We start from the raw sequence: 14,103 nt of genomic DNA, 5'->3' as shown, positions 1-14,103 counted from the left end.
TAATAACGTGTATTCACGCTGTGGCAGCGTCTGTGCATTGACTGCATGGACTCTACTCGCTTTGGTGTGAATGCATAGTCAGAATTATGAGAACGTTATGACCTAGAGGACCCGTGCATCACCCTGTGTCTCCTTGAGGACCTGTGCATCACCCTGTGTCTCCTTGAGGACCCGTGCATCACCCTGTGTCTCCTAGAGGACCCGTGCATCACCCTGTGTCTCCTAGAGGACCTGTGCATCACCCTGTGTCTCCCAGATGACCTGTGCATCACCCAGTGTCTCCTAGAGGACCTGTGCATCACCCTGTGTCTCCTAGAGGACCTGTGCATCACCCTGTGTCTCCCAGAGGACCTGTGCATGACCCTGTGTCTCCCAGAGGACCTGTGCATGACCCTGTGTCTCCCAGAGGACCCGTGCATCGCCCTGTGTCTCCCAGAGGACCTGTGCATCACCCTGTGTCTCCCAGAGGACCTGTGCATCACCCTGCGTCTCCCAGAGGACCTGTGCATGACCCTGCGTCTCCTAGACGACCTGTGCACGACCCTGTGTCTCCCAGAGGACCTGTGCATGACCCTGTGTCTCCTAGAGGACCTGTGCATGACCCTGTGTCTCCCAGAGGACCTGTGCATCACCCTGTGTCTCCCAGAGGACCTGTGCATGACCCTGTGTCTCCCAGAGGACCTGTGCATCACCCTGTGTCTCCTAGAGCAGTGATTCCCAACCACCGGGCCATGGACCGGTACCGGTCCGTGGGCCGTTTGGTACCGGGCCGCACCACAGAAAGCTTATATATATTTATAATCTGAAAAATGTTTTATTTGGAAAATTGACCGGATTTTCTCCTAATTATGTGCCCTCGTCTCTCTGACAGATTCCCCACGCGTCACCACAGAGCGAACACAGAGCGCGCGACTACTCCCCCCCGTCGGTCGACCCGTGTTTCTGCTGTAGTGACACACGTTGACCAGCAGGTGGCGCCGCTGGTCAACGTGTGAAAAAACAACCTTCTCTTTTTTCTGCAGATTCTTATTTACATGATGACGTCATTTAGGAATTTCCTAGACAATCCTGTTGCAACCTGGGAAAGTAGACTGGAAGTGACATCACTTCCTTGGAACTCGTTCTTACTCTCTCTCTCACACACACACACACACGCACGCGCGCGCACACACACACACACACACACACACACACACACACACACACAGGGCTTGTGAGGACTCATTCTCAAACACAATGACTCTTGGGTAATGGGGATTTTACAGTATGGCCTCACTCCTTTTTAAAGTATCTATAAACTTGTGCTTTTCCTTTGTCATTATGGGATGTCAAGTGCAGCATAGTTTCTAAATCTGCATTCCACAAATCAGCTTCATCACCTCCTCCTGAGGTGTGGGGAGCCACGTCAGCAGGGCTGAGAGAGAGTGAAGCTATTTAGAGAGTGGAAGGAGACAAGTCGCTGCAGGTTTATTATGAGATGGTGAACAAACAGCTCGATCACCTAAAGACTCACAACGATCGAAAGGTATTAAATCATGTTTACAGACCAAAACTAGTTGGACGTGGACTCAATAGGTTGATCAACTGGTCACTTCCCGAGGCAGCGGCGGTAGATCGCATGCCATTGAAAAAAAGATTGCCATGACACGGCCGATTGAGAAGTAGCTTGTGGGCAGCCCTGGTTCATCAGATTGCAAATTTAGATATTATTATTTATTGTTTCCTTTGATGTTTCATCGCCCCCTTCATCTCGAGGTTCCGCTTACTCATTATCATCTCTATCAGAATTCATTATGAATTTAAAGTAAAATCCAGGTCCTCACCCTCACCAACTTTCATATCTTTATATTTATGAATGAAAAGTCGGTATAGAAGCAGTTTAATGAAAACAGACATCAGAGATGATTCTGACCCTGATGGACTCATTCTTCAGGCCCTTTGTCAGCAGACACAAAGATGACGAGCTGGTAAACATCTGGAATTGATCCTGCTGATTGTATATCTGCAGCCAATCAGATTGCAGCGTGTTTATCATGTGACTTTTTGTAAACACGATGTGTGAGTGTGAAGTCTGTGTTCTTCCGCCGCTGCTTCTTTTCTCACTGATTACCACTAGAAACAATAAGGATCTCATTACTGATACTACTAGTACTGATACTACTACTACTGATACTACTAGTACTGATACTACTATTACTGATACTACTACTACTACTACTACTGATACTACTATTACTGATACTACTACTACTGATACTACTAGTACTGATACTACTATTACTGATACTACTAGTACTGATACTACTATTACTGATACTACTACTACTGATACTACTATTACTGATACTACTATTACTGATACTACTAGTACTGATACTACTATTACTGATACTACTACTGATACTACTACTACTGATACTACTAGTACTAATACTACTATTACTGATACTACTACTACTACTACTGATACTACTAGTACTGATACTACTACTACTGATACTACTACTACTGATACTACTAGTACTAATACTACTACTACTGATACTACTAGTACGGATACTGATACTACTAGTACTGATACTACTACTACTGATACTACTATTACTGATACTACTACTACTGATACTATTATTACTGATACTACTACTACTGATACTACTATTACTACTATTACTGATACTACTAGTACTGATACTACTATTACTGATACTACTACTACTGATACTATTATTACTGATACTACTACTACTGATACTACTATTACTACTATTACTGATACTACTAGTACTGATACTACTATTACTGATACTACTACTACTGATACTACTAGTACTAATACTACTACTACTGATACTACTAGTACTGATACTGATACTACTAGTACTGATACTACTACTACTGATACTACTAGTACTGATACTACTATTACTGATACTACTACTACTACTACTACTGATACTACTATTACTGATACTACTACTACTGATACTACTAGTACTAATACTACTACTACTGATACTACTAGTACTGATACTGATACTACTAGTACTAATACTACTACTACTGATACCACTAGTACTGATACTGATACTACTAGTACTGATACTACTACTACTGATACTACTACTACTGATACTACTAGTACTGATACTACTATTACTGATACTACTACTACTGATACTACTATTACTACTATTACTGATACTACTAGTACTGATACTACTAGTACTGATACTACTACTACTGATACTACTACTACTGATACTACTATTACTGATACTACTACTACTGATACTACTACTACTGATACTACTAGTACTGATACTACTATTACTACTATTACTGATACTACTAGTACTGATACTACTATTACTGATACTACTACCACTGATACTATTATTACTGATACTACTACTACTGATACTACTAGTACCGATACTACTACTACTGATACTACTACTACTGATACTACTATTACTGATACTACTACCACTGATACTATTACTGATACTACTATTACTGATTCTACTAGTACTGATACTACTACTACTGATACTACTAGTACTGATACTACTACTACTGATACTACTAGTACTGATACTACTACTACTGATACTATTATTACTGATACTACTACTACTGATACTACTATTACTACTATTACTGATACTACTAGTACTGATACTACTATTACTGATACTACTACTACTGATACTACTAGTACTAATACTACTACTACTGATACTACTAGTACTGATACTGATACTACTAGTACTGATACTACTACTACTGATACTACTAGTACTGATACTACTATTACTGATACTACTACTACTACTACTACTGATACTACTATTACTGATACTACTACTACTGATACTACTAGTACTAATACTACTACTACTGATACTACTAGTACTGATACTGATACTACTAGTACTAATACTACTACTACTGATACCACTAGTACTGATACTGATACTACTAGTACTGATACTACTACTACTGATACTACTACTACTGATACTACTAGTACTGATACTACTATTACTGATACTACTACTACTGATACTACTATTACTACTATTACTGATACTACTAGTACTGATACTACTAGTACTGATACTACTACTACTGATACTACTACTACTGATACTACTATTACTGATACTACTACTACTGATACTACTACTACTGATACTACTAGTACTGATACTACTATTACTACTATTACTGATACTACTAGTACTGATACTACTATTACTGATACTACTACCACTGATACTATTATTACTGATACTACTACTACTGATACTACTAGTACCGATACTACTACTACTGATACTACTACTACTGATACTACTATTACTGATACTACTACCACTGATACTATTACTGATACTACTATTACTGATTCTACTAGTACTGATACTACTACTACTGATACTACTAGTACTGATACTACTACTACTGATACTACTAGTACTGATACTACTATTACTGATACTACTACTACTGATACTACTATTACTACTATTACTGATACTACTATTACTGATACTACTACTACTGATACTACTAGTACCGATACTACTGATACTACTACTACTGATACTACTATTACTGATACTACTACCACTGATACTATTACTGATACTACTATTACTGATTCTACTAGTACTGATACTACTATTATTGATACTACTACCACTGATACTATTACTGATACTACTATTACTGATACTCTAATCTGTACTACTACTGATACTACTATTACTGATACTGCTGTTACTGATACTACTATTACTGATACTGCTATTACTGATACTCTAAGCTGTACTACTACTGATACTACTACTACTGATACTACTACTACTGATACTACTACTACTGATACTACTATTACTGATACTGCTATTACTGATACTCTAAGCTGTACTACTACTGATACTACTACTACTGATACTACTATTACTGATACTCTAAGCTTTACTACTACTGATACTACTATTACTGAAACTACTACTACTGATACTACTATTACTGATACTCTAATCTGTACTACTACTGATACTACTATTACTGATACTGCTGTTACTGATACTACTACTACTGATACTACTACTACTGATACTACTATTACTGATACTGCTATTACTGATACTCTAAGCTGTACTACTACTGATACTACTACTACTGATACTACTATTACTGATACACTAAGCGTTACTACTACTGATACTACTATTACTGATACTCTAAACTGTACTACTACTGATACTACTATTAATGATACTACTACTACTGATACTACTATTACTGATACTCTAAGCTGTACTACTACTGATACTACTATTACTGATACTCTAAGCTGTACTACTACTGATACTACTATTACTGATACTCTAAGCTGAACTACTACTGATACTATTATTACTGATACTCTAAGCTGTACTACTACTGATACTACTATTACTGATACTACTACTACTGATACTACTATTACTGATACTCTAAGCTATACTACTACTGATACTACTACTACTGATACTACTGATACTACTACTACTGATACTATTACTGATACTCTAAGATGTACTACTACTGATACTACTATTACTGATACTCTAAGCTGTACTACTACTGATACTACTATTACTGATACTACTATTACTGATACTCTAAGCTGTAATACTACTGATACTACTATTACTGATACCACTGCTACTGATACTCAAACCTGTACTACTACTGATACTACTATTGCTGATACTCTAAACTGTACTACTACTGATACTACTATTACTGATACTCTAAGCTGTACTACTACTGATACTACTATTACTGATACTCTAAGCTATACTACTACTGATACTATTACTGATACTTTAAGCTGTACTACTACTGATACTACTACTACTGATACTACTATTACTGATACCACTACTACTGATACTCCAACATGTACTACTACTGATACTACTATTACTGGTACTCTAAGCTGTACTACTACTGATACTATTATTACTGATACCACTGCTCCTGATACTCAAACCTGTACTACTACTGATACTACTATTACTGATACTCTAAACTGTACTACTACTGATACTACTATTACTGATACTCTAATCTGTACTACTGATACTACTACTACTGATACTATTACTGATACTCTAAACTGTACTACTACTGATACTACTATTACTGATACTACTACTACTGATACTACTATTACTGATACTCTAAGCTGTACTACTACTGATACTACTATTACTGATACTCTAAGCTGTACTACTACTGATACTTGCTGTCGGCTGCTGCAAGCATGCGCACGTACAGATACGTGCGCATGTGTTGGGGTGGAAAAGTTTTTTTTAATCCAGACTTTCTTGGGGTCGTTCGGGAGTCGGGTTAAAATAAGATTTTAAGTGATGATCAATAATACAAGAATATGATCAATATTATTCATAATTCATACTACTGTTGGTCTTTTCTACTGTTCTTTAATGCAGCCGTTCGTCTTTATTATTTCTATACTATAGTATTACTACTTCAACTAAAGTAAAGAATCTGAATACTTCCTCTGACACTGAATATATAAATTGGATATTTCAACCGTTGAGAACAATTATGATAAAATAAATTCCTGCAGTAATGTACGTTCAATTTTTTTCTTCTCTGATTGTTTGAAAAACAATCTTAATACATTTTAAGTTATTTCAACAAAGAGAAACTTTAGTTCACAAAGTTTATTCTCAGATTAAAGTGATTCAGTTCAGTACAAAACATTCTACTTAAAAAAATACTCTTCAGTCACATTAATACTCATCTACAAACATTCAACGTCTCTCTACACTATAAAAAACAACCTACCCAATAAATGTGAGGTAACAGTTTGCACTCGGTGTGTTTGAGTAGATTTCACATGTTTATAGTAAATCATACCTACGTTTTACAACTAAGACACAATGAGTTTAAGTCTACCGAACACTAACCAACAAATATATTAACTACATTGTAAGCACTTAATATCTAATCATTGTTATTAACAATTACTTATTCAGGGAAGGTAAGCGACTTTAAAAAAGTCAATTTTATTAGGCTGTAGTTGCTACTGTCAAAGGGTTAGTAAATCTTCTTCTGAATCGTCTTCATCAGTAAACATTACCAGAATAACTAAATAAACTAAGGTTGTTCAATATGTTGTAACATTAATCTGATAATTTAGATAGAAAATCTATAACCATAAATACGTCCTTTCAATAAAACAGATTCACATTTACCGAAATAAACGATATATGAATGAACAGCAGACAGTGAGGCAATGGTCAACAAGACAGATAAGACAACATAGTGCAAGAGGAGTAAAATAAAATATAATAACATATGCTATGGGTTAGTATATAGGACTATGTGTTAGTTTAAAAATAAAGTTTTAAAAAATGTTGAAAAGTTCAAAAATAAAGTGCACCAGCGGACAGAAAGTGACAAGTGAGCGGTGGGATGTCAGAGTCAGTCAGTGGGGGACCGGCTCTGTTGATGAGGTCTTGGTCCTGATGGACCTCAGCCTCCTGCCAGATGGAAGGGGCACAAACAGGTTTTGTCCGGGGTGGGAGGGGTCGGCTACCATCTTTTTAGCTGCTTCAGAGACCTGGAAGCGAACGAGTCCTGCAGGGACGGCAGATTGCAGCCGATCACCCTCTCTGCAGAGCGGAGGACACGCTGCAGCCTGCCCTTGTCCTTGGCTGTGGCTGCAGCGTACCACACGGTGATGGAGGAGCAGAGGACGGACTCCATGATGGCCGTGTAGAAGTGGACCATCATCGTCTTTGGCAGGTTGAATTTCTTCAGCTGCCTCAGGAAGAACAATCTCTGCTGAGCCTTCTTGGTGATGGAGCTGATGTTCAGCTCCCACTTGAGGTCCTGGGTGATGATGGAGCCCAGGAAACGGAAGGAGTCCACAATAGTGACGGGGGAGTCACACAGGGTGATGGGGGAGGGTGGGGCTCTGTTCCTCCGGAAATCCACAACCATCTCCACTGTCTTTAGAGCGTTGAGCTCCAGGTTGTTCTGACTGCACCACGACACCAGATGGTCAGACTCCACCTGTAGGCGGACTCATCCCCACCAGAGATCAGTCCAATGAGGGTGGAGTCAACCGCAAACCTCATGAGCTTGACGGAAAATAATTATAGAGGTAGAATAAATATTACTGGCCCTCAGTCTTTTAATACAAACAGATTTTAGGTTGCTTCAGAAACAATATCTTCAATCAGTCCATGAAGTTCTCCATTAGCAGGTCAGTCTTGCTGTGTCTGCAGCGTCCCGGCCAGCCGGTCCCAGTGGGTGAAGTAAGGGGCGTAGTTGCAGTTGGACCTGAGGTGGTGCAAGTCGTGGTGGCGGGACCCGCCGTACAGCCCCAGCGGCACCAGGCGATGGGTGGAGCAGGGCAGGTCGTAGCCGCAGTGGTCCTCCACCGACAGCCAGATGTTGAGCAGGAAGAAGAGCAGCTCCGTCAGCGGGTGGCAGCCCAAGAGAACCGGGCTCATCGCGGCAAAGAAGCCGAGACTGAGAGTCTCCCAAGCCCCGGAGTGCTCGGTGGTGAGGGAGGAGGTGGAGGAGAAGGTGTGGTGCACCTGGAGGAGGAGCAACGTCAGGGTGGAGTGACAACAACACACTAAGGTTTCTCATTTAATAACTTGTTCTTGTTTTATTTGTGATGTCCTTCATGTTCATGGGAGGTTTTTCCTTCTTTTATCATTAGCATGATGCTCAGATTATAATTAAATGTTTCTAACTCTCTCTGACATGTTTACATCTCTGTAACATATTTATTATTTGTTAATACTATTAATATTACAGGTTATTAGTGATTCATGTCATTACCCGATATTTCATACAAGATTTATTATTACTAATACTATACATATTTTATATGAACTTGTCTTACATATTTACATGATTAATACTCTTTTCATTAACAAGAAAATCTAATATCTGAAAATTAAATATGTGTCATTTTGTCCAAACATCTTAAGTTTAAAACGACACATACAACTTGGATTTGATTGGTTATAGTATCAGCTGAGATGATAATCATTATCTCCTCCACAGGTGGGTCTCGGTTCAGGTACGCACCTTGTGGAAGCTGCGGTAGAGCCATGGGACCCTGTGGTGCAGCAGGTGCCAGACGAAGCTCTGGAAGTCAAACAGCAGCAGGCAGACCAGCAGCTGGGCCAGCACGCGGCCAAGGGCCGGGGCCTCCTGGGGCAGGTGTAGGGGCCTCAGGTACCAGTGCATCACCGTCACTGGGAAGAGGAACACCACGTGGTTGTAGAGCGTCAGAGCCAAGCAGCTCCATGCTGAGGCCCAGCTCACGGAGCTCTGAGACTGCAGCTTGTACCGGCGCACCAGGGCCCACCTGGAGGACAGCAGGTCCAGCAGCAAGAAGGGGGCGCAGCAGGACAGATAGGCAGAGAGCGAGAAGAGGACGGGGAAGACAGGGGACTGTAAGAGGGACAAGTGTCCGAGCAGAAAGGTCCACAGAGGCTGAAGCAGCATCCTGTCTCAGTCATTAAGAGATTCATTCCTGAGGAGCCACTACTGCCTTTATAGCCACTAGGCCCCGCCCACATTCGCAACGTCACCACGTCCTTATAAGGACTCTTCCTGCGAGATAGAAAAGTATCTGAGCAGCGAGTTGAGACAGAGGTGAAGGAACCCCCCCCATTCAGGTGTGGCTCACCTGCTGGTCACGTGACCACTGAGACACTCCGCGTGTTCAGAGGTTTTCGTGAACGTGTTGAACTCTTCTTCTGTGGTGCACTGCTGACCCCTACTGGACTTCACAGGACGTACATTTAGGAATACAAATGTAGACTTCAGCCTAGTTTATGCTTCTGCGTTTTCAGAGCGACGCAGACGCAAGACCCCCTTGCGTGTCCCTTGCGTGTCCCTTGCGTGTCTTTTCAGACCCCCTTGCGTGCGTTGACCCATTTCTCTGGACTAGCGTCTAAAGCGACGCAGCGTCCTGCAGCAGCAGGCTGTGATTGGTCTGCTGACTACGTCCTTTACGGAGTCTCACATCTCCGTTTTCACAGCACAATACGGCCGTTATTAAAAGGAAGAACGTTTACGAGAGAACGGATCAGATTGAAGAGCTTTTAAATATGAGCGCTTGTACAAGTCGTCATTGGCGGACGATGAGGACGCCGGATGGCCTCTGATTCATGGAGGGAGATCTCCACAAACGAGGGAACAAAGTCGTGGAGGAAAATACGGGACAAATGTGTCCAATAAATAAATAGACGTGACTCTCTAGATCGTCTGTGTGTGTGGAAGTCGTTGGTTGCTTTATTTATGTATCATAGACTTTATCGCCCCGTGCATCCACACTGCTGCTTTTCATCAAGGACACATTTGTCCCGTATTTTCCTCCACAACTTAGTGAACCTCTCGACCGGCAAACCGGCGTTTGCGGAGATCTCCCTCCGTTGATCTAACCCGCTAAACGCCAGGAGATGTGAAGGGTCTCTCTGAAAACGCAGAAGCATAAAGTAGGCTTTAAGGAAAGGAGCCTCCTACCACAATAGATACAAGAAGAAGAAGAAGACCCGGAAGACAAACCAGAAACACTTCCGCTCCCTCCTTCGGTTTGCTGTTAGCTAACTGATGTCACACCTATTTCTTCTAAAGTGGCACTTTCATGTATTGTTAAACATATTAAAACAACCCACAACCAACTGAGCTTATTAATGCTAGCTGGTTAGCATTAGCCGTTAGCCTCCGTCGATTCAGGGGTGCAGAGTCCGCTGTTAGCCGACAGGATGAGCTCCTCTGCGGGTCTGCACACACAGCTAGCCGCCGTCATGGAGTCGCTGGTCCACGCGGCGGTGGCGGAGCTGAATAAGCTGGTGGAGGACAGTTCCACCTTCCAGCTCCACCTGGAGAGCCGGACCGGAGAGGGGCCCCGCAGCCGGGAGAAGATGGTGAGGAGCTGCTGGGTCCCCGGATGATGACGTGTGTTACGTGTGCTTCTGTTCAGCTTCTGTAGTTCAAACTCAGTTACGGAAGAGAAATAAAATGAAACTTAATAAACACAGAAATAGAAAAAAAGAGTCTCCCACGCTCGGCCTCCCCAACATGAGCCACATGTGCCACTAAAGGGCTGATGTTGACCTCTGTGTGACCTCTGATCCCGTCAGGCGCAGTTTGCCTCTGTCATGGAGACTCTAGGGAACGAGGCTTTGGGGAAGATCATAAATGTGGTGGATGAAGCCAAACTGTCACTGGAGCCTCCGTCGGGTTGGGGGGGCAGGAGACCCCGGACCAGTGTCCTCAACATCCTCAACGACGCACACGTCGGTACGTACACAGGCCCCGCCCACACAGATCCACCAGGTGGCGATGTCATACTAAGGATGTGTGTGCTCTGCCCGTCCCAGAGGCAGAGCACTCGTACGGAGTCCGACCCGAGACCCCCGATGCTCACAGGCCCACTCAGGTAAGACTCACCTGTCGCTAAGTGGTGCGTTCACTGACCTGACTGACGTCTGTTCGCTTGCATGACTGTGCAGACCAAACCAGAGAACGAGGTGACCGAGAACACGTTTATCCCGGCGGTGACGGTCAAAGACGAACACCGCAACATCAAGCCGGGAGCCATCGCTGAGCGTGAGTACCTGATCAATACCCAGCTGATCGGTGTCTGATCAAAAGACGCTGCTCTCAGTCACAAACACGTCCGATTAAGGCCAGATGTTTTCCTTCCTTCCCCAGGAGCTCGAGTTGAAGCCACCGACCCGGTGACCTCTGACCTCCAGCAGCCGGGGTTTGTTCTGCAGAGCGTCACGTGGAAATACTTCTCGTGCGCAGCGTGCGGTAAATCGTTCACGTCTCAGAGCAACCTGACATCTCACCGCCGCGTCCACACCGGCGAGAAGCCGTTCGCCTGCGGGGTCTGCGGCCGGGCGTTTGCTCAGCGACAAAGTCTGCAGAGCCACGGCAGAACACACACCGGCGAGCGTCCTTACGAGTGCCCACAGTGCGGCAAGCACTTTGCCAAGCAGACGCAGCTAAAGACGCACGCCGTCGTGCACACAGGGGAGAAACCACACGGCTGCGAGGTGTGCGGCCGGCGCTTCAACCTGCTGCAGAACCTGCAGCGCCACGCGCACACGCACACCGGCGAGAAGATCTACGTGTGCAGCGCTTGTGGAAAAGGCTTCACCCGCGCCGTCAGCCTGAAGACGCACCAGCTCATCCACAGCGGGCTGAAGCCCTTCCAGTGCGAGCAGTGCCCCAAAGCCTTCCGCCATGCCGTCAACCTCAAGAACCACCAGAGGGTCCACAGCGGCCTGCGGCCCTTCTGCTGCGACCTCTGCGGGAAGACCTTCCGGCAGTCGGTGAACCTGAAGATCCACCAGAGGATCCACACCGGCGAGCGGCCTTTCGGGTGCCACGAGTGCGGCAAGACGTTCAGCCAGCAGAGCAGCCTGATCTCTCACGGGCGCACGCACTCCGCCGAGCGGCCGTTCGCCTGCAGCTTCTGCGACAAGAGGTTCAACAACGCCAACAGCCTGAAGCTGCACCTGCGCGTGCACACCGGGGAGAAGCCCTACACCTGCGACGCGTGTGGCAAGACCTTCAGCCAGGGCAGCCACCTGAGGACGCACAAGAGACACGTGCACGCCGGCGGCAAGCAGTACATCTGTGACAAGTGCGGGAAGAGATACTCGGACCAGCGCAACCTAAAGCTGCACAAGTGCGGCTACGCGTGAGCGTTAAATGGGGCGTTTTCTCATTGGGGGTTGGTGCAGTTGGCGAGGAGGGGAAGGAGACCTTTTTAAGTACTACAGTACCCATGAGCCTTTTGGTTGTGAAAATGAACAAGTGATGTCACCTGACACGAGCCTCGCCACTAAACAAATCCTTCTGATTGGTTGGAACTGCGTAGTTCTGCTGAAATGGTTTGTACCTGAGTACATCGATGGTTTTATCATTTTAAAGATACATTTTTTATTTGTTACAAAATAAATGGATTCAACCTATCATCCAGTTTGCCCTTTAACCTCTTAAGCCCCAAAGGCCTCCTGGCTGGGAGAAGACGTAGCGAATAACTGCCTTAATGAATTCAGAAAGCTATATTTGGAGTCACATATCAAAATAAACAGCTGGACCTGAGCTGCAAGTGGATGTAAACCATTTGTACGTGCTCCAAACACAACTACCAGATGTCAACCTTCCTATACGCCAACTAGTCATCCCACTCGCCGCATTTCTGGCTTTAACTCTACAACACGTTATGCTGTAAAGACACAATATCTCCGATTAAAACTGACATCCCACAGGTTACGGACCTAAAAGTGAGTCCTGCTAACGTCAAGCATCTGCGAGGTAAGAGCCAAAGAACGCCAACAACAGAAATCTCTTATCAAACAGTAGTCAAAAGTATTCTTTCCTCAGCTGTTTAGCTATGAAAGATGTATTTTCCCCAGTGAGCCCACATGGAAATACGTTCATCTACTTGCTGTGCGGTTCAGGGTGATGTTGTGACCACGGGGGATAGAATGGCCGCGTATACCAGGTGGCGATTTCCACTTGACTGACTTTTATTGGCTAACGGTTCTGTCAATCACATTTTGGTGGCTCACGATTCAAACGAGATGCCAATCACTCAAATTGAGTTATTGGTTGCAAAGGTAATTACAATCGGAGGGGTGGAGGGAGAACTTTCTTCTGCTTCACTTAATCATTGTCAGATGGGGCTGTGACTTGGGATGCAAAGCTGCAATGCATCATTCCAAAGTGGTAAACATCCTGAAAGTGTTTTTATTTCTGCTCTGTTCCATTTTTATTTACTCTTAACCAGTAACAAATACATCTGACCAAATCTTATAGGAGTTCTTCTATTACATCACAAAAAGTATTCAAATAGACCGTAGGGTTGTAGAGATATAAAAAATGTACATGCAAATTCTGAGCAGAGGCCTAAAAATGGATGGCTTTTAAGAGCCTTTAAAGTGGTGTTTATGTGTGGGTTTTTAAACACGTTTGTATTCAATTCAATTTCCTTTTCATTTTATATTGTATAGCCCAAAA

At 43.5% G+C, this 14,103-nt stretch overlaps 3 protein-coding genes across 3 annotated transcripts; 1 reads left to right on the top strand and 2 right to left on the bottom strand.

The window, feature by feature from the left end:
* Nucleotides 1-6,737: 6,737 nt before the first annotated feature.
* On the bottom strand, nt 6,738-8,037 carry LOC144407949 (uncharacterized). The gene has a single exon (XM_078102720.1). It carries the CDS (start codon nt 8,035-8,037, stop codon nt 7,627-7,629), a length of 411 nt encoding a protein of 136 aa, XP_077958846.1. The 3' UTR covers nt 6,738-7,626.
* Nucleotides 6,738-9,685, bottom strand: ch25h (cholesterol 25-hydroxylase). The gene is made up of 2 exons (XM_040177304.2): nt 9,142-9,685; nt 6,738-8,639 (listed from the first exon to the last, which is right to left on the bottom strand). Exons 1-2 carry the CDS (start codon nt 9,562-9,564, stop codon nt 8,304-8,306), a joined length of 759 nt encoding a protein of 252 aa, XP_040033238.2. The 5' UTR covers nt 9,565-9,685; the 3' UTR covers nt 6,738-8,303.
* A 908-nt stretch (nt 9,686-10,593) lies between these two features.
* On the top strand, nt 10,594-13,052 carry LOC120819646 (uncharacterized). Its single transcript, XM_040177267.2, has 5 exons — nt 10,594-10,991; nt 11,208-11,367; nt 11,448-11,506; nt 11,580-11,676; nt 11,782-13,052. Exons 1-5 carry the CDS (start codon nt 10,830-10,832, stop codon nt 12,780-12,782), a joined length of 1,479 nt encoding a protein of 492 aa, XP_040033201.2. The 5' UTR covers nt 10,594-10,829; the 3' UTR covers nt 12,783-13,052.
* Nucleotides 13,053-14,103: the final 1,051 nt, after the last annotated feature.

This window comes from Gasterosteus aculeatus, chromosome 5 (genome assembly GCF_964276395.1).
Source record: "Gasterosteus aculeatus chromosome 5, fGasAcu3.hap1.1, whole genome shotgun sequence".
Lineage (NCBI taxonomy): Eukaryota > Metazoa > Chordata > Actinopteri > Perciformes > Gasterosteidae > Gasterosteus > Gasterosteus aculeatus.
Note: the sequence above shows the minus strand (reverse complement) of the source record. Positions and strands in the feature narration are given on the sequence as shown.

Bases quoted from the DNA above. Each gene is read 5' to 3' on its own strand.
- LOC120819646 (XM_040177267.2), top strand. From the start codon at position 10,830: ATGAGCTCCTCTGCGGGTCTGCACACACAGCTAGCCGCCGTCATGGAG. The intron at 10,992-11,207 runs GTGAGGAGCTGC...TGATCCCGTCAG, and splicing joins CCCGCAGCCGGGAGAAGATG to GCGCAGTTTGCCTCTGTCAT. The intron at 11,677-11,781 runs GTGAGTACCTGA...TTCCTTCCCCAG, and splicing joins GCCGGGAGCCATCGCTGAGC to GAGCTCGAGTTGAAGCCACC.
- LOC144407949 (XM_078102720.1), bottom strand. From the start codon at position 8,037: ATGGTTGTGGATTTCCGGAGGAACAGAGCCCCACCCTCCCCCATCACC.
- ch25h (XM_040177304.2), bottom strand. From the start codon at position 9,564: ATGCTGCTTCAGCCTCTGTGGACCTTTCTGCTCGGACACTTGTCCCTC. The intron at 8,640-9,141 runs GTGCGTACCTGA...CTCCTCCTCCAG, and splicing joins TCTACCGCAGCTTCCACAAG to GTGCACCACACCTTCTCCTC.